General features: G+C 41.8%; 1 protein-coding gene across 1 annotated transcript in view; it reads left to right on the top strand.

The window, feature by feature from the left end:
* LOC138086184 (adhesion G protein-coupled receptor E3-like) overlaps positions 1-23,905 on the top strand; it is an 81,264-nt gene that overhangs the window by 26,097 nt on the left and 31,262 nt on the right. Inside the window, exons 11-17 of the mRNA XM_068980994.1 lie at positions 4,947-5,105; positions 6,748-6,942; positions 9,644-9,879; positions 12,098-12,164; positions 16,358-16,449; positions 17,717-17,897; positions 19,685-19,780. Of these exons, the coding sequence (XP_068837095.1) occupies positions 4,947-5,105; positions 6,748-6,942; positions 9,644-9,879; positions 12,098-12,164; positions 16,358-16,449; positions 17,717-17,897; positions 19,685-19,780 (1,026 nt within the window). The remainder of the gene's footprint in view (positions 1-4,946; positions 5,106-6,747; positions 6,943-9,643; positions 9,880-12,097; positions 12,165-16,357; positions 16,450-17,716; positions 17,898-19,684; positions 19,781-23,905) is intronic.

Genomic DNA, 23,905 nt, shown 5'->3' with positions numbered 1-23,905 from the left:
TTTCCTCTATTTCTTTGCACTGATTGCTGAAGAAGTCTTTCTTATCTCTTCTTGCTATTCCTTGGAATTCTGCATTCAGATGCTTATAGCTTTCCTTAGCCATTTTGCTTTTTGGCATTTCTTTTCCATAGGGATGGTCTTGATCCCTATCTCCTGTACAATGTCATGAACCTCAGTCCAAAGTTCATCAGGCACGTTCTCTATCAGATCTAGGCCTTTAAATCTATTTCTCACTTCCACTGTATAATCATAAGGGATTTGATTTTGGTCATACCTGAATGGTCTAGTGGTTTTCCCTGCTTTCTTCAATTTAAGTCTGAATTTGGTAATAAGGAGTTCATGGTCTGAGCCACAGTCAGCTCCTGGTCTTGTTTTTGTTGACTGTATAGAGCTTCTCCATCTTTTGCTGCAGAGAATATAATCAATCTGATTTCGGTGTTGACCATCTGGTGATGTCCATGTGTAGAGTCTTCTCTTGTGTTGTTGGAAGAGGGTGTTTGCTATGACCAGTGTGTTCTCTGGCAAAACTCTATTAGTCTTTGCCCTGCTTCATTCCATATTCCAAGGCCAAATTTGCCTGTTACTCCAGGTGTTTCTTGACTTCCTACTTTTGCATTCCAGTCCCCTATAATGAAAAGGACATCTTTTGGGGGTGTTAGTTCTAAAAGGTCTTGTAGGTCTTCATAGAACCGTTCAGCTTCAGCTTCTTCAGTGTTACTGGTTGGGGCATAGACTTGGATTACCATGATATTGAATGGTTTGCCTTGGAAACGAACAGAGATCATTCTGTTGTTTTTGAGATTGCATCCAAGTACTGCATTTCAGACTCTTTTGTTGACCATGATGGCTACTCCATTTCTTCTGAGGGATTCCTGCCCGCAGTAGTAGATATAATGGTCATCTGAGTTAAATTCACCCATTCCAGTCCATTTTAGTTCACTGATTCCTAGAATGTCAACGTTCACTCTTGCCATCTCCTGTTTGACCACTTCCAATTTGCCTTGATTCATGGACCTGACATTCCAAGTTCCTATGCAATATTGCGCTTTACAGCATCGGACCTTGCTTCTATCACCAGTCCCATCCACAGCTGGGTATTGTTTTTGCTTTGGCTCCATCCCTTCATTCTTTCTGGAGTTATTTCTCCACTGACCTCCAGTAGCATATTGGGCACCTACTGACCTGGGGAGTACCTCTTTCAGTATCCTATCATTTTGCCTTTTCATACTGTTCATGGGGTTCTCAAGGCAAGAATACTGAAGTGGTTTGCCATTCCCTTCTCCAGTGGACCACATTCTGTCAGATCTCTCCACCATGACCTGCCCATCTTGGGTTGCCTGGCGGGCATGGCTTAGTTTCATTGAGTTAGACAAGGCTGTGGTCCTAGTGTGATTAGATGGACTAGATTTCTGTGAGTATGGTTTCAGTGTGTCTGCCCTCTGATGCCCTCTTGCAACACCTACCATCTTGGGTTTCTCTTACCTTGGGCGTGGGGTATCTCTTCACGGCTGCTCCAGCAAAGCACAGCCGATGCTCCTTACCTTGGATGAGGGGTATCTCCTCCCACCACCCTTCCTGACCTTCATTGTGGGATGACTCCTCTAGGCCCTCCTGCGCCCAGGAAGCCACCACTCCTTGGGCGTGGGATTTCTCAACATCACTCATTATCAGAGAAATGCAAATCAAGACCACAATGAGGTACCATTTCACACCAGTCAGAATGGCTGTGATCCAAAAGTCTACAAGCAATAAATGCTGGAGAGGGTGTGGAGAAAAGGGAACCCTCTTACACTGTTGGTGGGAATGCAAACTAGTACAGCCACTATGGAGAACAGGGTGGAGATTCCTTAAAAAAATAACTGGAAATAGAATTGCCTTATGACCCAGCAATCCCACTTCTGGGCATACACACCGAGAAAACCAGAATTGAAAGAGACACATGTACCCCAGTGTTCATCACAGCACTGTTTATAGTAGCCAGGACATGGAAGCAACCTAGATGTCCACCAGCAGATGAGTGGATAAGAAAGCTGTGGTACATATACACAATGGAGTATTACTCAGCCATTAAAAAGCATACATTTGAATCAGTTCTAATGAGGTGGATGAAACTGGAGTCGATTATACAGAGTGAAGTAAGCCAGAAAGAAAAACACCAATACAGTATACTAACACATATATATGGAATTTAGAAAAATGGTAGCAATAACCCTGTATGCAAGACAGCAAAAGAGACACAGATGTATAGAACAGTCTTTTGGACTCTGTGGGAGAGGGAGAGAGAGAGGGTGGGATGATTTGCGAGAATGGCATTGAAACATGTATAGTATCATGTAAGAAAAGAATCGCCAGTCTAGGTTCGATGCAGGATACAGGATGCTTGAGGCTGGTGCACTGGGATGACCCAGAGAAATGGTATGGGGAGGGAGGTGGGAGGGGGGTTCACGATTGGGAACTCATGTACACCCGTGGCAGATTCACGTTGATGTATGACAAAACCAATACAGTATTGTAAAGTAAAAGAAAGTAATATTTTAAAAAAAATTTTTAAAAGAAATGTTAGGGACTCTTACCTCCTGGCCATTAGAATAGAATACCTAAAGTATCTCCATCAGAGTGGATCCCTGGGAGTCTCTAAGAAACCCAGAGAGCTCAAGAATAGGCTTTGCTTTACATAAGCCCAAACATCAGCTCCAAAGATGTTCATATTCTCCAGGATTCCCTCAATGCAAAAGACTTCCTCTAGTCACTTCCCCAAATGAAATCTTTCTTCAAATAATCATTCATTTAACCAACTCAGTTTGCTTTTGAAATAACTGCAAAGATCTGTTTCTTTGATATTTCAATCCGTTTGCTTCTTTTTTAATGTTCTCTTTGGCTGCCTTGATAAGAAAGCAAGGCAATGAATAAATTAATACATAATTTTTAAAAAATTAGATGAGAGCTTCCCTGGTGGCTCCATGGCAAATAATTCACCTGCCAATGCAAGAGACATGGGTTTGATCCCTGGTCCGGGAAGATCCCACGTGCCTCAGGGCAACTAAGCTTGTGTGCCACGACTACTGGTCTGTGTGCTCTAGAGCCCTCAGGCTGCAATGATGAGCCCATGTGTCACAACTGCTGAAGCCCACGTGCCCTGGAGCCTGTGCTCAGCAACAAAAGAAGCCAATCATCACAGTGAGAAGCCCGTGCACCACAGCTAGAGAGTAGGCCTTGCTCTCTGAAGCTAGAGAAAATGCTGCACAGCAACGAAGACCCAGCACAGCCAAAAATGAAAAAAAAAACAAATAAATAAAATTTTTAAGTCAGGTGAAAGTTGTTGTTTTTTTTTTTTAATGTTAGGATTTCATTTCTGACCCCAGAATTGAAATTTGAGCCTCTAATTAATTGAAGAAGTTGAAAATACATTCTCTGGTCTTCCAGTTCTAAGTAAAAGATACTTTATATTAAAAAGCCTATAGTGAATATGGTATCATACACTTCAAAATTTAAGAGGGTAGATCTCATAGTCCGTGTTCTTACCACAAAAACAAACAAACAATCAAACAAAAAAAAGCAGAAACAAAGGGACACAGGAAACTTCAGCAAGTGTTGGGTTTGTTTTGTTACTTTGATGGTGGTGATGGTGTCACAGGTGTTTGCATATATCCAAATTCATCACGTTTCACGTAGTGTGTTGTGTGTTCAGTCGTGTCTGACTCTTACGGCCCCATGGATTGTAGCCCGCCAGACTCCTCTGTCCATGGGATTCTCCAGGCAAGAACACTGGAGTGGGTTGCCATTTCTACCCAAGGGAGTCTTCCCCACCCAGGGATTGAATCCATGTCTCTTGCATCTCCTGCCTTAGCAGGCGGATTTTTCACCTTTTTATATCAATTATACCTCAGTAAAGCCATAAAAAAGGAAAAACTGAATCCTGTGATTTTTAAAACACATTAAAAATTGTCCTCACAAGATATTTAATATACTTTCCCATGCTGTATAGTAGGACCTTGTTGTTTATACATTGTAAATGTATAGTTTGCATCTACGAATGCCAGACTCCCAGTCCATCCCTCTCCCTCTCCACCCCCTCCACTCCTGGCAACCACAAGTGTGTCCTCTATGTCTCTGAGTCCATTTCTATGTAAACAAAATTTTGCAATTATTGTAAATGGAAAGTACATTTAAATTGTATAAAAAATTTAAAAAAAAACTTTAATATAACAAATTTTATTGGAGTATAGTTGATTTAGAATGCCGTGTTGGTTTCAAGTATACAATATAGTGGGCTTCCCAGGTGACTCAGTGGTAAAGAATCTGCCTGCAAGTGCAGGAGATGAAGGAGGCTCGGGTTTGATCCCTGTGTCGGGAAGATTCCCTGGAGGAAGAAAAGGTAACTCACTCCATTATTCTTGCCTGGAAAATTCCATGGACAGAGGATCCTGGTTGGACACAACTAAGCATGCACGCATTCATACAATATGGTAATTCAGTATTTTTGCATATTATATTCCATTATAGGTTATTAAAAAATAATGGGGATAGTTTCCTGTACTATATAGTAAATTGTAGTTGCTTATCTCTTTTACAGATATGAGTTTGTATCTGTTAATCCCATAGTCCTAATTTGTCTCTCCCCTCTTCCTTATCCCCTTTGCTCATCATAAATTTGTTTTCTATGTCTGTGAGTCTGTTTCTGTTTTGTATATTCCATTCATCTGTTTTATTTTTTAGATTCCACATATAGGAAATAATATAAGTATTTGTCTTTATCTGCCTGACATTTTACTAAGCATAATATCCTTTAGGCCTATCTGTGTTGCAAATGGCATTATTTCATTTTTTTATGGTTGAATAGTATTTCATTGTGTGTAAGCATGCATGCAAGTGTGTGTGTGCATGTATGTGTGGAAAGCTTCAGATTTTAAATGGTAGTGTCTCATGAAGAGCAATTTTCTTTCCAGATGATAGGGGAAAGCAAAAAGTCTCTTTGTGTCTACTGGGATGAGCTGGTCTGGTCTAATGAAGGGTGCCACGTGACCTTTTCTGACGGAGCTCGAACTGTATGCAGCTGCAGCCATCTGTCCACCTTTGCTGTCCTCATGGCCTCGGTTGAGCTGAAGGTACGTGTGTAAACACACATGATGCTGAAAGTCAGCTCTGCTGCAGGGTGGTCCTGGGGTGGAAGGCAGGGATCTTCAAAAAGATGAGCAGAGGAACAGCTATGTATCTTCCTCTCTTCTTCCTCTTTTTCTTTTCATTTTTTAAAATTCAAGGATAATCCTTTACAATGCTGTGTTAGTTTCTGCCGTACACCAACATAAGTATATGTGTGTGTGTGTGTGTGTGTGTGTGTGTATATATATATATATGTACACTCCCTTCCCTTTTGAGTCTCCCTCTTACTGAACCCCCATCCCACCCTGTTAGGTCATCACAGAGTACTGAGCAGAACTCCCTGTGCTACTGAGCATCTTCCAGCTAGCTATTTATTTTACACATGGTAGTGTACTTATTTCAGTGCTACCTGAGAAGCCACAGTGTATATGCTCCAATGCAACTCTCTCAACTGGTCCCACTCTCTCCTTTCCCCGCTGTGAACACAAGTCCTTTCTCTACGTCTCTATTCCCACCCCGCAAATAGATTCATCGGTACTGTTTTTCAGGAAGATTCCCCTGGAGAAGGAAATGGCAACCCACTCCAGTATTCTTGCCTGGAGAAACCCTTGGACAGAGGAGCCTGGCTGGTTATGGTCCATGGGGTCTCAAAGAGGCGGACATGACTGAGTGACTAACCCTTTCTATATATATATTAATATAATTTTATTATATTAATAAATTAATATAATTTTCTCTTTTTCATGTTAAAAATATACAACCCTTTTAGGAGGTGTATAGTGGTATCTCACTGTGGCTTTAATGTATACGACCCTGATGACTAGTGTCATGGAGCCTTTTTTCATGTTTTCAGGGGGTAGAACTTGTGAGTGAAACAACCCTTATATCTGGGAAACTTAGTCATCCAAAACCACTGCATTCAGCCTTTAGGAATTTCTGGTGGATTTCTTCACATGCAGTCCTGTAGCAACCACATGTTCCTTCTGTGCTTTGTTAAAACTGAAATAGTTCTGTCTCATCTCTTTCGGGAAGAACTTGAGTTAATGTTGCCTCTTTGCTGTGCAAACTTAGCTCTCCAATGAGATCAAGAAAAGTTACAATTTTGTTGATTATCATTGTCTTACTGTTGAGATGAGAGTCATGTTTCACTGTGATTTTCTGGTCTTTTTAAAAAATTAATTATTTCCTTCCAGCTGCCTGGGTCTTCACTGCTGCACGTGGGCTTTCTCTATCTGTGGCAATCAGGGCTACTCTCTAGTTGTGGTGCCCAAGCTTCTTGTTGTGATGGCTTCTCTTGTTGCAGAGGAGCCCACCAATGGGCTCTAGGGCACGTGGGCTTCACTAGTTACAGCATGCAGGCTCAGTAGTTGCAGCAGGTGGGCTCAGCAGTTGTGGCACACAGGCTTAGTTGCCCCACAGCATGTGGGACCTTCCCAGACCAGAGATGAAACACTTGTCCCCTGCACTGGTAGGCCAATTCTTCACCAGTGGACTACGAGGGAAGTTCGGCTTGGCCACTATCGATCTGTTCAGTTTCTCACAAGGAAATTAACACCATGCATTGAGGGTTCTAAGACCTGGGTTATTGGGAACCACAGCCTCCAAAACAAAAACCAGTTGGAATCTCTTTTCTCCTGCTGCATCTAGGAGGATCCCGTGCTGACCATGATCACCTACGTGGGGCTGAGCCTCTCTCTGCTCTGCCTCTTCCTGGCGGCCCTCACCTTCCTCCTGTGTCGATCCATCCAGAACACCAGCACCTCCCTCCACCTGCAGCTCTCCATCTGCCTCTTCCTGGCCCACCTCCTCTTCCTCGCAGGCATCAAACGGACAGAGCCCAAGGTAGGAGAATTAGCCAAAATTCTTTCTTACTTATTTTTTATTTTAGCCACACTACCTGACTTGTAGGATGTTAGTTCCCCAACAAAAGATTGAATCTAAGCCCGCAACAGTGAAAGTGCCAATTCCTAAACTGGACTGCCAGGGAATTCCCTTCTTCTTTTAAAACAGCTTTTTCTTTAATTTTTATTGGTGTATGGTTGCTTTACAAGGTAGTGCTAATTCCTGCTGTACAACAAAATGAGTCAGTCACACATATACATATATCCCTCCCCTTTTGGGCTTCCTTCTCATTCAGCCCACCAGAGTGCTTTAAGGAGAGTTCGCTGTGCTATTCAGTAGGCTCTCATTAGTTATCTATTTTATACATAGTATCAATAGCATAATTCATACATATAGTTTGCCCTTTTTAAATGTACATGTCAGTGGCTTTTAGTATATTCATGGAACTGTGTATTCCCTTGGGTAATTTATTACTCGTTATATGTTCATATCCACAAATTACATCAGCCTTATCATCCCAACCCCTACCTCTGTCTCCTGGCAATCAGGTTTTTACTCTTTTCTTTTTTCATGAATCTGAGATTTTTCGATTCCACGAATAAAAGATTATACAGTACTTGTCTCTGTCTGATAATCTCCTGAGCATAGCTCAAGATTCAGTCATGTTTTTTCAGAAGGCAGGAATCATCCTTTCTCATGGATAGGTCGTACATTAGATATGTTGTTGGAAAATTCCATAGACAGATGAACTTGGTATTACCTAAGTCTATAATAGATATAGATATGTTGTTGTTTAGTCACTAAGTTGTGTCTGACACTTCTGCAAGCCCATGGACCATAGTCCACCAGCCTCTTCTGTCCATTTGATTTCCCAGGTAAGAATACTAGAGTAGGTTGCCATTTCCTTCTCCAGGGGATCTTCCTGACACAGGGATCAAACCCACATCTCCTGCATTGGCAGGTGGGGTCTTTACCTCTGAGCCACCAGGGAAGCCCAGATATAGAGACAGAGATATAAAACTATCACCTAGATCAAGATATAGAACATGCCCCAAACTCAGAGTTTCCTTCATGTCCCTTCCCCCAGTTAATTGTCAATTTAAAAACTTACAGACTGAATGAAAGATGCACAGTGGAGCTGAGTCCTAGGGTCACTGATGTGTGATTCCCAGCTAGCAGGTTTGATATCAAGCATTGTTTCATGCAACAGCATCTCCAAGCAGTGAGGGGTAGAAACCAGGAAGTGAATGGAGTTTTGCAAAGATTGAGAGGTTGATAGAAAGACTCAGGACATGATTCCTAAGAGAGGAGGGTTTTATTCATCGTGAAAAGAGAGTCAGTGGTCCAGAAGAGATCATGAGAGGTGTAGAGGAAACCCAGTTCCCCTCAGACAATGGACAGTGATCACTGTTCTCTTGAAATGTGTGGAAAGCAGTGTCCTGAAACAAAAGCCAGGTTATACTTTAATCAAAGACATGGGGTGGGGGCAAACATTTCCCTGGTGGTCCAGTGGTTAAACTCCACACTTTCAGTGCAGGGAGCGTGGGTTTGATCCTTGGTCAAGTAACTAAGATTCCGCATGCTGCGTTGTGCAACCTAAAGAGAGGGGGGAAGATGACTTTTTCAAGTTCCAGTTTTCCTAAAGACATGGAGGGAACATTCAGTGAATATGAAGAAGGGTGGAGGAAGGTTTGCTTACTATGGAAAATGTCATTCAGGGCAGATGCTTTCATAGTGGAGGAAACCATGAGCTGTTGGCTCAAAAGAGAAAACTATGAGGCTTTATGGGGATAAAAATATTGGAGGAGTCACTCATTCACTCACTCATTTATGTACCCAACATATATGCCACACAGACCAAAGTGACTTCAGTTCTGGGCAGTGACCAAGATAGAAGAGATGGTGATCACGGCAGGACAAGCAGGCTATAAGCTTTCTACGAGGATTAATTTTATCCTCATAAGGGGAAAGGGGGCAGGGAGGTGGTTAAGGGTTCTTGGGATGGAGACAGCCCTGGCCAGCACCAGCTTCATCTGACTCAAAGAAGTCTAGCATCCATTAGCCAACAGGCAAAGGGCTATCTGATTTCTGCTGTCCTTAACACACTTTGAATATTGTCTTCTTCCATTTTAAGATGGACAAAGATCTCTTTGAACTTTAGTTAGCTAGTTAGCTGTTTTTGGCCGTGCTGGGTCTTCATTGCTGCGAGCTTTCGCTAGTTGCAGTGAGTGGGGGCTACACCTCCCTGCAGTACATGGGCTTCTCACTGCGATTGTTTCTCTTGTTTCAGAGCATGTGCTTTAGTGCTCATGCTCAACTATTGGTCTTCAGTAGTTGTGGTGTTTGGGCTTAGTTGCCCCATGGCATGTGGAATCTTGCCAGACAAGAGATCAAACCTGTGTCCCCTGCATTGGCAGATGGATTTTAAGCCCTGGACCACCAGGGAAGTCCCCCATTGAACTTTAAACATGATACATTTCAGTTTTTCTTGGGTGGCCCAAGTGACACTCTGCCAAGGCATGGGAATAGACAAGGGGGACCATCCATCTGTTTGGAGACATGACTCTAAGAGAAGAAGGACATGTGAAGAAGACTAAGGAGCATCTCTCACCAAAGTTACCCAGAGACAACCCTGGTGAAGAGCAGACGGTGAGGTCATTGCACCCGGGAAACACTCCAGTGGCCCCCCTCTCCCCTCCAGGTGCTGTGCAAGGTCGTCGCCGGTGTACTGCATTACCTCTACTTGGCCGCCTTCACCTGGATGTTCCTCGAAGGGCTGCACCTCTTCCTCACTGTCAGGAACCTCAGGGTGGCCAACTACACCAGCGCAGGCAGATTCAAGAAGAGGTTCATGTACCCTGTAGGCTACGGGGTCCCAGCAGCGATTGTGACTGTGTCTGCAGCAATCAACCCCCAAGGATATGGCACCACTAAGCAGTGAGTCCGGTGCTGGAAATGTGCTGTCGGGGACGTGGGTACACACCTGTCTCCGTGGGAAACTGAGGGTGGAAGGAAGGGTTGAGTAGGTCATGACAGGCTGAGAACAAAGATGCTGAACATTTATTTCTCTGATGAGATGGATGAAACTGGAGCCGATTATACAGAGTGAAGTAAGCCAGAAAGAAAAACACCAATACAGTATACTAACACATATATATGGAATTTAGAAAGATGGCAATGACGACCCTGTATGCAAGACAGGAAAAAAGACACAGCTGTGTATAACGGACTTTTGGACTCAGAGGGAGAGGGAGAGGGTGGGATGATTTGGGAGAATGGCATTCTATCATGTATACTATCATGTAAGAATTGAATCGCCAGTCTATGTCTGACGCAGGATACAGCATGCTTGGGGCTGGTGCATGGGGATCACCCACAGAGATGTTATGGGGAGGGAGGTGGGAGGGGGTTTCATGTTTGGGAACACATGTAAGAATTAAAGATTTTAAAATTTAATAAAAAAAAAAAAAGAATACGAAAAAAAAATAAAAAAATTTTAAAAAAAATAAAGTTAATAAACTATAAAAAAAAAAATAAAAAAATAAATAAATAAATAAAAAAACATTTATTTCTCCAGCCCCTGGGCGAAGTGTTTCATATATACCATTTCTCATGTTTATCAAAACGTCCCTAGAGGAAAGTGCTCCAGTTGTTCCCATTTTGTATACTAAGCAAACTGAGGTTTAGAGAAAAAAGGTGAACGACCAGTGTAAAGTAACACAGACAGTAAACTGGAAGGAGCATGAATTCTTATTTTTATATAAGTGTCTATATTTATAAATGTCACATATTTATAGATCTTTACTACTTCTATTCCTGAAAGTAATAACTGGTTTTATAAAAAATAATATTCTAATAAAGAACCTCTGTAATACCACTAAGCCCAGTATGTTAGTCACTCAGTCATGTCCAACTATGCACCCCCATGGACTGTGGCCCACTAGGCTCCTCTGTCCATGGAATTTTCCAGGCAAGAATACTGGAGTGGATTGCCATTTGCTACTCCAAAGTATCTTCCCAACCTAGAGTTTGAACCCGTGTCTCCTGCTTTGGCAGGTGGATTCTTTACCAACTGCACCACTTGAGAAGCCCTTATATATGTATAAATATACATATAAATATATATTTTTATAAAAATGGGATCATGATAAAGATACTGCATGTAATTTGTTTATTCCCTTAATACTTTCCAGGCCAGAATACTGGAGTGGGTAGCCTTTCCCTTCTCCAGGAGATCTTCCCAACCCAGGGATCAAACCCAGGCCTCCCACATTGCAGGCAGATTCTTTACCAGCTGAACCACAAGCGAAACCCAAGAACACTTGAGTGGGTTGCCTAACCTTTCTCCAGTGGATCTTCCTGACTTAGGAATTGAACCAGGGTCTCCTGCATTGCAGGTGGATTCTTTACCAGTTGAGCTATCAGGGAAACCCAATGTACATTTTATACATATAAATATATATTTTTTTTATAAAAATGGGATCATGATAAATGTTCTGCATGTAATTTGTTTATGCCCTTAATAATATGTAGTGGACTTTTTCTACATCAATAATACAGGTATACGTCATCATTTAATATGGCACATTGTATATTCTTACCAACTTTTAAAAATTAACCTCTAAGCGATAGACATTTGAAATTCTTTACAAATCTTTGCTGTCATAACCAAATGCTTCCATAAACTTCAAGGAGCATGAATTCTAGACTTGATTACCTGGTTCCAAATTCAAGGTTCCTCACTTACTAGCCTGGTGACTCTGAGGACAGTTAAATTCTTTCCTAGGTTTTCTCACCTGTAAAAGAAAGTCAGTAATACTCTCTACTTCCAAGTATTAGAATGGTGCCTGACACAAGTAAATGCTATATGCATGCTCAGCCGCTTCAGTTGTATCCAACTCTTTGTCACCCTATGGACTGTAGCCCACCAGGCTCCTCTGTCCATGGGTTTCTCTAGAATACTGGAGTGGGCTGCCATACCCTTCTCCAGGGGCTCTTCCCCACCCTGGGATTGGACCCACATCTTCTGCATCTCCTTGCTTAGAAGATGGATTCTTTACCAGTGAGCCACTGGGAAGCCCAAAAAGTCCTATATAAATATTCTCTACTGCAGATCACTTTTTAAATGCTGCCACTGTTGCTTTCTGTTTTTCAGTTGCTGGATCAACCTAGAGAAAGGATTCATCTTCAGTTTCTTAGGACCCATATCAGCAGTCATTTTGGTAGGTTTATAGTGTGTGTGTGTATCTGTCTCTGGTGCCGTGTGTGTATAGAGCATGTGTGTGTGGTATGTAGTATTCAACTTAATTTGAAGATCAAGAGAGGTACTATTTTTTACTCTTTATTGCAGTATAGCTGATTTACAATGTTTTGTTTGTTTCAGGTGTACAGTAAAGAGATTCAGCCATATATGTATATATATATATATATATAAAAGAATATATTTTTCAGATTCTTTTTCATTATAGGTTATATCAAAGAATTGAATATAGTTCCCTATGCTATACAGTAGGTCATTATTGTCTACCTGTTCGTATATAGTCATGTGTATACGTTAATTCCAACCTCCTAATTCATCCTTCTCCCCACTTTCCTTTGGTAACCATAGTTTGTTTTCTGTTTGTCGGTCTATTTCTCTTTTGTATTTGAATTCTCTTGTGTTTTGTTTTCAGATCTCACATATGAGCAGGAGCATATGATATTTGTCTTTCTCTGACTTCGCTTCACTTAGTATGATAATCTCTGGTTGTAACCATGTTGCTGCAAATGGCATCTTTCACTCTTTTCATGACTGATTAAGATCCCATTGTATATATGTACCACATCTTCTTTATCCATTCCTCTGCTGATGGACACTTAGGTTGCTTCCATGTCTTGGATCCTATAAACAGAGCTGCAGTGAACATTGGGGAACATGTATCTTTTCAAAGTATGGCTTTCTCTGGATACATGCTCAGGAGTGGGACTGCTGAATCATATAGTAGTTCTAGTTTTACTTTTTTAAAGAATCTCTATACTGATCTCCATCTTGGTTTTACAAATTTACATTCCTACCAATAATGTAGGAGGGCAAACTAGGTACTATTTTAACATTCAATTTTTTCCTTTTAATAGCAGGTGTTTGAGCATATTTATTTATTTAAAATTTTTTGAGCATATTTTTGCCACCAAAAAGTCTACAAACAATAAATGCTGGAGAGGGTGTGGAGAAAAGGGAACACTTTTACACTGTTGGTAGGAATGCAAACTAGCACAGCCACTGTGGAGAACAGTGTGAAGATTCCTCAAAAAACTGGAGATAGAACTGCCATACAACCCAGCAATCCCACTGCTGGGCATACACACTGAGGAAACCAGAGTCCAAAGAGACACATGTACCCCAATGTTCACTGCAGCGCTGTTTACAATTGCTCGGACATGGAAGCAACCTAGATATCCATTGGCAGACAAATGGATAAGGAAGTTGTGGTACATATACACAATGGAATATTACTCAGCTATAAAAAAGAATGCATTTGAGTCAGTTCTAACAAGTGGATGAAACTGGAGCCTAAAATATAGAGTGAAGTAAGTCAGAAAAAGAAACACCAATACAGTATATTAATGCATATATATGGAATTTAGAAAGACAGTAACAACAACCCTATATGCATGGCAGGAAAAGAGACACAGTTGTAAAGAACAGACATTTGGACTATGTGGGAGAAGGTGAGAGGGGGATGATTTGAGAGAATAGCATTGAAACATGTATATTACCATATGTAAACAGATGACCAGTGCAAGTGTGATGCAAGAAGCAGGGCACTCAAAGACAGTGCACTGGAACAGCCCAGAAGGGACGGTGTGGGGAGGAAGCTGGGAGGGGCTTCAGGATGGGGGGACACATGTGCACGCATGGTTGATTCATGTTGATGTATGGCAAAAACCACCAATATTGTACAGTAACTAGCCACCAGTTAAAATAGGTTAATTTTTAATGATAAAATTAAATTTTTTTAATTTTTATCTTTACTTCATTTTACTTTACATCACTGTATTGGTTTTGGCATACATTGACATGAATCTGCCACGGGTGTACATGAGCTCCCAAACATGAACCCCCCTCCCACCTCCCACCCCACATCATCCCTCCAGATCATCCCCATGCACCAGCCCCAAGCATCCTGCATCCTGCATCGAACATAGACTGGCGATTTGTTTCTTACATGATAGTATACATGTTTCAATGCCATTCTCCCAAATCATCCCACCCTCTCCCTCTCCCTCAGAGTCCAAAAGTCCACTCTACACATCTGTGTCTCTTTTGCTGTCTTGCATACAGGGTCATCATTGCCATCTTTCTAAATTCCATATATATGTGTTAGTATACTGTATTGGTGTTTTTTTTTTCCCTCTGGCTTACTTCACTCTGTATAATCAGCTCCAGGAAAAAAAATTTTGAGCACATTTAAATGCTGATGAATAGAGAAGAAATCATCCTTGTATCTCTAATATCTAGCATACCATACATACTTAATATATATTTGTTGAATAAACAAATGAGTGGGTGTATAAAAGTATAGTTGTGAATATGATAGAATTATGTGACTTGGAAGTGATTTCACCAAGTGTTCTTAAATCTTCTTCAATTTTTATGTTTGTTCAACTCAAGATATAGTCTGATGATTAGTCAGTTTAGGCTAAAGTGTGCTACAGTGACAAAGAGTTCCCAACGTCTCAATGGCTTGACAGAGCAAATATGTTTTTGTGTGCTACTTTTGCAAAGTCCAGCATGGATCAAGAGGCTCTTCCCCATGTGAGATTCAGCTTTACTTTTTTTTGTGACTGTGCTGGGTCTTCGTTGCTTTGTGCAGGCTTTCACTAGTTGTGGTGAGTGGGGGCTACTCTTTCTTGGGTGCTCACATTTCTCACTGAGGTGGCTTCTCTTGTTGTGAAGCACAGGCTCTAGGCATGAGGGCTTCAGAAGTTGCAGCACATGGACTCAATAGTTCTGGCACATGAACTTTGTTGCTCCAAGGCATGTGGGATCTTCCCAGACCAGGGATTGAACTCGTATCTCCTGCATTGGTAGGCAGATTGTTAGCTCCTGTGGCACCAGGGGAGTCCTCAGCCTTTTTTTTATGATTCTATCATTTTGACACATGACCTCACTGGTTGTTGCTGGAGGGGAAGACAGTTGAAGACTGTAGGATTCAGGCATATGTCACTGCAACCAACATCTCATCCACTGGAATTCAGCCACACGCCCCAGACTATCTGAAATGAGGCTGGAAAATATCTGCCCATGGCCCATATGTGCAAGGAAAGGCATTGATGGAGACACCACACTGCATTGTGTTTGTGCCACCTGACCACCCATGCATGTTCTTTTGTGGGCTTTCAGGAGCTCCTTGGTGATATTGTACAAGTATCCCCAGTCTATGCCAAAGGAATTTCAACATATATATTTTTTAACTTTTTGGCTGTGCTATGAGGCATGTGGGATCCTAGTTCCTGACGAGGGGTGGAACCTGCATCCCCTGCATTGGAAGCATGGAGTCTTAACCACTGGACCACCAGGGAAGTCCCCAAGTTTCAACATACTCTAACTATAAAATCTCATACCTTTTCCCATGATCTTCAGTGCTTTCTACTTTGACTCTCTATTTTTTTCCTTAGGGTATACTTGCCTTGCAATGTTGCACAACAAAGTGCATCAGCTATAGCATGTACCATGTTAGTCACTCAGTTATGTCCAACTCTTTGCGACTCCATGGGCCATGGCCCACTAGGCTCTTCTGTCCATGGAATTCTCCAGGCAAGGTCACTGGAGTGGGTTAGCATTCCTTTCGCCAAGGGATCTTCCTGACCCAGAGAACGAACCCTGGTTTCCCACACTGCAGGCAGATTCTTTACTTTCTGAGCCATCACATATATCCCCTCTCTCATGGCCCTCCTTCCCATCCACCCCCATCTCACCCCTCTAGGTCATCATAGAACACCCAGCTAGGCTCCCACTAGCTATCTGTAGCTATCTACACATGGCATCTTTACACATGGCAGTACACATACGTCACAGAAAACCATTAAAAAATTGAAACGACAACCCTCAGAATGGGAGAAAATATTGGCAAACAAAGCAACTTACAAGGAATGAATCTCCAAAATATACAAACAGCTCATAAAACTCAATATGAGAAGAAACACACCCAATCAAAAAATGGGCAGACCTATGTAGACATTTCTCCAAAGAAGACACACAGATGGCCAAGAGACACATGAAAAGATGCTCAACATCATGAACTATCAGAGAAATGCAGATCAAAACTACAGTGAGTAGTTCACCTCACACAGGTCAGAATGGCCGTCATTAAAAGAAAAAAAAACTGACTCTGTATAGTGCTCCACAATTAGTATCTTATTTTTTTTCTTCCAGATAAACTTAATCTTTTATTCAATAACCTTGTGGATTTTGAGAGATCGACTTTCTTCCCTCAATAAAGATGTGTCCAAGATACAAAACACAAGGTAAAATGGGTTTAGACAGTTCAGTGGGCTTAGAATAGGTTATAGTTCTAAAGGACTGCTTTTTCAAGCATGCATGCATGCTCAGTTATTAAGTGGTGTCCAACACTTTGTGACCTCATGGACAGTAGCCCACCAGGCTCCTCTATCCATGGGATTTCCCAGACAAGAATACTGGAGTGGGTTGCTATTTCCTCCTCCAGGGAATCTTCCCAACCCAGGGATCAAATCCACATCTCCTGCATCAGCAGGCAGATTGTTTACCTACTGAGTCTCCTGGGAAGCCCCTAAACAGTCATCTGTAGAGAGTTGCCTACCATGTTAGGAACCACTGTCAAATGAGAATCACCCTTAAAATGATATGTATTTGAAACCTTGAAATTAATGAGAAGATTCATAGAACCAGAAAGTAGAATTGATGTTGCCAAGGGATGAGAGTATGAAGAAATGGGTACTTACTGTTTAATGGATACAGTTTCAGTTTTTTGGGGTGAAAAAAAAGCTCAGTAGAAAGATAGTGTTGCTGGTAGTACAACAATGTGAATGTATTTAATGCCTATGAACTGTATGTTTAAATATAGTTGTAGTAAATTTTGTGTTATGTGTATCCTGCTGCATCAAAATAAGTAATGGTAAAATACCATTCCTGGAGAAGGAAATGATAACCCACACTAGCATTCTCGCCTGGGAAATCCCATGGACACAGGAGCCTGGTGGGCTACAGTCCATTGGGTCACAAGAGTTGGACATGACTTAGCAACTAAACAACCACCACCACCACAAAATATCATTCCAGTTATAAACATTCATATTAGAGGAAAACACACATGGAATAAACTCATGTTCATCTATTAAAGTTTTTACAATGAAAATGATAGCATTACTTCCAAATATCACACTCTCAACCACAGTTTCTCCAAGTCCATCTTGGCTTGAGAAAAGTTCACCAGTAACTGGAGAGAACAGGCTTCCCAGGTGGCTCAGTGGTAAAGAATCTGCCTGCTAATACAGGAGATCTAGGCTCAGTCCCTGGGTCGGGAAGATCCCCTGGAAAAGGAAATGGCAACTCACTCCAGTATTCTTGCCTGGAAAATCCCATGGACAGAGGAGCCTGGAGGCTACAGTCCATGGGGTTGCAAAGAGTCAGATATGACTTAGCAACTAAATAACAACAACTGGAGAGGAAGGCAGATGGGGCCTGAAGACAGGACAACATACTATTCAAGAGAGAAGGTGGTGAGTTGGTGACTGTCCTTCTTGGTGTTAACAGGATGCTGACATTTAAAGCCATTGCTCAGCTCTTCCTCTTGGGCTGTTCCTGGTGCCTTGGCTTCTTTCTTGCTGAACTGATAAAGGAGCCCCTCAGAACCATCATTGCCTATGCTTTCACCATCACCAATGTCCTGCAGGGAGTCTACATCTTCCTGGTCCACTGCCTCCTCAACCAGCAGGTAATAGGACCCATCCTGTCTTCTTCCCAGCTCCCAGCTGGGGTCCTCTCATGCATTTACCTGGCTAGCCCTTCTCTCCCACGTGATGCCCTCCTGCCTGATGTGTTCCCATTTTCCCCAAGCCTACCATTCTCCACTGAGTCCGAGAGTTCAAGCCCCTGTTTGTAGAAGCATTTTTTATGTATCTGTAGCATGAGGTGAGTTCCACATCCTACCACTCCACCAACTTGATTCCCCTTTGGGAGTTCAAGTCTCCGTTTTCCAATTTTCCAGTTTCCCAACTCATGAATCTGTAATGAGTATTGGATGGTAGTGTCCCCATTCTTCTCAGATCAGGAATATGGGGTCTGACAGCAGCAAAACTAAAGTTTGGGGGACAGTGGTTTCCATTTCTTACTATTCATATTATATGTTAATGATTATTAGTTGCTTGGCTCTGGGGGATCCAGGGGCTGCTTTCTGAACAGTGAAGAAATCAGAAATTGGAAACAACATAATTAGACATGAATAACCAACTGTGATTTGCACCGTGGGGAAAACTGTTAGGGAGATATTAAACTACCAAGTAGGGCTTCTTTAGACTTGACGGTAAGGGGCTTAAGGTGGGTAGGAGACAACCAGCCAAAGAAAGGAAGTAAAGCTGATGTGGAAATCCTTGCCAGTTCCAGAACCCAAAGATTTGTAGCAAGGGCAGTGCTCTGAGTGTAGGAGAATGTGGTGGTAATGATGATCCAGGTGCCAGCATTGGCCAGACCACATAAACTTTTTAAACAGTGATTTTGCACTGCATTTTGACTTGATAAATAGATAGAGATTGCTAGGTTTCACTCCAGTGGGGTTGGATGGATCTCAGAGAGACATGTAGTCAGGTGTAACTGTAAGAGTTGAACCATAAAGAAGGCTGAGCACTGAAGAATTGATGCTTCAAACTGTGGTGCTGGAGAAGACTCTTGAGAGTTCCTTGGACAGCAAGAAGATCAAACCAGTCAATTCTAAAGGAAATCAACCCTGAATATACACTGGAAATGATATACATTGGGCTGATGCTGAAGCTGAAGCTTCAATACTTTGGCACCTGATGCAAAGAGCCAACTCATTGGAAGACCATGATACTGGGAAAGATTGAGGGCAGGGGAGAAAGGGGCAACAGAGGATGTGATAGTTGGATGGCATCATCGACTCAATGGATGTAAGTTTGAGCAAATCCCAGGAGATACTGAAGGACAGGGAAACCTGGTGTGCTGCAGTCCATGGGGTCTCAAAGAGTGGGATAAGACTTAGCAACTGAACATCAACAACATTGAGAGGAGGAAGCAGTTCTCAGTGGTTACAGAAAACTGATCATGCTCTTAAGGATAATATAAATGCTGTGTTATCATTAGCATAAAGATGCATAGGCTGATCCACAAATAATATCTCTGTAATCACTCATAGGGGCCTCCCTGGTGGATCAGATGATAAAGAATCTGCCAGCAGTGCAGGAGACCTGGGGTTGATCCCTCTGCTGGGAAGAGCCCCCCTGGAGAAGGGTATGGCAATCCACTCCAGTATTCTTGCCTGAAGAATTCCATGGACAGAGGAAACCAGTGGGCTATAGTACATGGAGTCACAAAGAGTTGGACATGACTAAGCGACTAACACACAGTCACTCATAGATCAGTCTATCTGATATAGCCTCTATGGACCATCTGCAAATAAAAATGGGGGAAAGTACTATTTTTGGTAGCATCCGTGCATATAGCCAGAAAGCATTAAAATGCAAGATTTTTGTTTACCGTCTTTTTCAGGTGCGAGATGAGTACGTAAAGTGGCTTAGGAGGATGAATAAAAAGACAGAGTCTGACAGCTACATCCTTTCCAGCTCTACCAGCCAAACCCACATGGTAAGATGATTTCCTCTCCTAGTCCATGCTGTTTCCTAATTTGAATTATTCTCTTCAAACCAGCTAGCAGTTGGGCCCACCCCTCCCCCAATAGTGTGACTGGACCACACATTGATTCTTGGTACAGGAACCTGCTAGCATCTCTGTCTCAGCTTACCATGCAATATCTGACACTGAGCATCTCTAGGGTGGGGTAATAGCATACTTACCCACATAGAATCTGCACAGTGAAAGATTTTTCTTTTCTGGGATTATTGGTTTCTGAGTGCAAGGGCTTTCCCGGTGGCTCAGTGGTAAAGAACCTGCCTGCCAAAGCAGGAGATGTGGCTTAGATCCCTGGCTCAGGAAGATCCCCTGGAGAAGGAAATGGCAAACCACTCCAGTATCCTCACCTGGGAAATCCCATGGACACAGGAGCCTGGCAGGCTATATAGTCCATGGGGTCCCAAAAGGGCTGCATACAATTTAGCAACTAAATAACAACAGCAATCTGAGTCCAAACCTCCGAGTTACAAAACGTGAATGAAACTCTTTCTTATTTATGTTATACTGTAACTAAGATATCCTTGTTTATGAGTTCCACAGATTGCCAAACAGGTGTTTCACTGCTGGTATGCTCTGAGACTTAACCAGGCCTGTGCTTTGTAAACCTTCAAAGAGGCCACAGAACTCGAGACTTGTCAAACATCTTTAGCCAGGATTCTTTTTGTTTTTGTTTTTGTTTTTTTCCTGCAGAAAACATCTTTACATTTTATAGAACACTGGTGTTTGTTGTTTTTATTTTTAAGACATAATTTAAGGATTGTTGGCATAGGCAAAATAGTACTTGAAGAAAGTGATAGACATTACAAAACACTTTTCTTCTTTTACTTGATAATGATGAAGGAAAATGAATGGAGGGATAAATAAGATGAGTTTAGGTGAAATGTAAGAGTATGAGACCTTGGTTTTAGACCTACTTCTGAAATTAATTTGGATGTGAATTTGAGGTCAGTCTCCTCATGGGTGAGTTAAGGGGGCCAGGCTTCATCATCTTATGCTTACTTTCATATCTTTAACTTTCTGAGATACAAAAAACAAAGTTAAGTACATTAAGCCTGGAAGAAAAGCACTCAGACTTGCCCGGGGATCCATGCTTCAATATGAATCTCATCTTTTTGTCAGGAAATTCCCATCAAATGATTTCAAAAATTACTTTCAGGAATATTTCAGCATTAATTATATTTCTGTCTCTCCCACAAATCCACACATGGAGATGGAGAAGTCATCCAACTTTTTGGAGAAAAGAAGCAACACTTCAGTCTGAATATGACAAGTTCTTCCATATCATCCTCCCAATCACCCTGGAGAAAGAATTAGCCATATGACTCAATTATCCATGAGAACTGATTTATCCTACAGGAGAATTGTTGGCAGAATCTATGCTTAGGTTGAATAATATTTTGTGTAGTGTTGCAGTGTTATTTGCAAATAATTAATAATAATGTTTTCAATTATTTTACACAGAGACATGTAGATCTTAAATCGGGTGAGTTTCCAAATGTATATACATGCATTTGTTGTTGTTTAGTTTCTAAGTTGTGTCCAACTCTTTGCAACCCCATGGACTGTAGCCTACCAGGCTCCTCCAACCATGGAATTTCCCAGGCAAGAACAATAGAGTGGATTGCCATTTCCTTCCCCAGGGAATCTTAGCAACCCAGTTTTGAACCCAAATCTCCTGCTTGTAGATCTATCAACTGTATCAATCAAATCAAGATATGGACTATTTGCATTATTCCCGAAAGTTCCCACATAATCCTCTCAATCATTTATCCCCAGTCTTCCACCCCAGAAACAATTATTTTGATTTCTATAGCAACAGATTAATTCTGTCAGTTCTTAAAACCCATATACATGGAATAATACACTATGTACTCCTGGTATCTGCCATGTTTCTCTCATCATGATTTTAGAATTCATCCATTTCATACATATGTTCCTAGTCTGTGCCTTTTTATTGCTAAGTACCATTTCACACTATTGTATATCACAATTTGTTTTTCCATGTTCCTATTGATATCTATTTTAATTATTTCCATTTTTCTCCATGAATAAAGATGCCATGATCATTCTAATATAATATTTGTGTTTGTGTGTGTGTATGTGTGGCCACATGTCTCATTTTTCTTGGCATCAGAGGGGGAGCAGAAATCAGGTAGAGGTTTTAATGGTAAGTGAAAGTGAAAGTGGTCACTCAGTCGTTGTGTCCGACTCTGCGACCCCATGGACTGTAGCCTACCACGCTCCTCCCTCCATGGGATTCTCCAGGCAAAAGTACTGGAGTGGGGTGCTGTTTCCTTCTCCATTAATGGTAAGAAACTGGGTATCAATCTGGGATGCCACTAGGTCTACCCCTGGTGCATCTCCATCCCGCCTCGGTGGTAGAACGGGGAGGGATGGTAGTGGGACACCTGCATCGGTAAGAGACAGATTAACTCCAGCCGGGGAAGGAAGTTTAGGTGGAAGACCTGTCTCCACCCCCACCTGGAGCAGAGAGGGACACCGCTGGTAGAAAAGGCCGCTGGATGCTGCTTTTTCTTTCTTACAAATGGGAGCTAACAGTTCCAGCCTCACTCCTTTGAACTGCATCCTGAAAAACCAGGATAGATTCGACCCCCAGGGCTTAAAAAAGACTCACCTGATCTTCCTATGTGATACTGCATGGCCATGGTATCCACTGGAAGAAGGGGAACAGTGGCCAGTTAGAGCATCTTTAATTATAATATTGTCTTACAATTAGATGAGTTCTGTAGAAAACAAGGGAAATGGGTAGAAGTAGCATACGTGTTGCCTTTTTTTCTCTCTGCGAGACATGCCAGACTTATGTCCTAAGAGTATAGAATTGGGTGTGAAACCTTCAGCTCCCTCCTGTCCTCCTACTTTGCCCCCATACCAGGGGCTTCCAGCTGAGCAAACTGAAAATCAGGGCACTCCTCAGGGGAGGGTTGCCTCTGTCTTGGTAGAAACTCAAACTGAATTTCAAACTGCTCCAGTCTCAGTAGCAGTTCAAACTGCTGTCTCAGTATAACCTCAGACTACTCTGGTTTCAACTGAAATTCAGACAATCAAAGTAAAAGAAGCTCAGACAGCTAAAACTAAGAGTCACATACAGGATGAGGTGGAGGACAGGAGACAAAGAGATAAGGAAAAACAGGTTTCTCCAATCTATCCTTGGGATCATATGTGAAGGGCAGCCAAAGAGGCTGCTGCTGCTGCTGCTAAGTCACTTCAGTCATGTCTGACTCTGCAATCCCATAGATGGCAGCCCACCAGGCTGAGGAACAGCCAAACAAGATGTTGCCTCTCCATGAAGCACCCACCAGGAAAAGTAATCAGTCTATGAGAGTTAATGAGCCGTTTTCTTATCAAGAAATACAAAGAATCAAGGAAGACCTGGGAGACTGTTTAGAGGACCCAGAAAAATACATTAGAAACTTTAAGGGTGTTACTCTGCTTTATGACCTTACTTGAAAGGATGTGATGTATATCCTGGGGCAGATGTTAACTCCTGACTCAAAAATTTGAATTTTGGAGAAAGCTATTGAGTTATGGAGATGAATGGCTTGGTAATGAATTAGCAGAAAAGAGGTAAGATGAGAAATGGCAACCCACTCCAGTATTCTTACCTGGAAAATCCTATGGACAGAGGAACCTGGTGGGCTACAGTCCATGGAGTCCCAAAAACATGATTTAGCAACTAAACAGCAACAACAGCAGCATTTTATTATATTTATTTGGGGTCTTAATTAATAACAGTTTATTATATTCATTTTGGGCCTTTTTATACAATGAAAATAACATTTGATGGATACAATGACTCCCTTTGACTCTCCAACCCTAGATTCTATTTCTCTTTCCATTTCCCCAAGCGGCAAATAGTATTTATTTAGCATATAGCCTTCCTCTCTGAATTTCAGAGATATGTGCATTATATGCATCTGAACAGATATGCATTTAAACATAAAATCAAACATAAAACACCCCTATTGGTGAACAGTATCTAGCATTGTTTTGTGCATTTCCATTGTTATCTATATTTGCCTAAGTATATAATAAATGTACTTATATTCATCGAATATTTTT

This window comes from Capricornis sumatraensis, chromosome 9, assembly GCF_032405125.1.
Source record: "Capricornis sumatraensis isolate serow.1 chromosome 9, serow.2, whole genome shotgun sequence".
NCBI lineage: Eukaryota > Metazoa > Chordata > Mammalia > Artiodactyla > Bovidae > Capricornis > Capricornis sumatraensis.
This window is presented reverse-complemented; position numbering and strand designations above follow the sequence as displayed.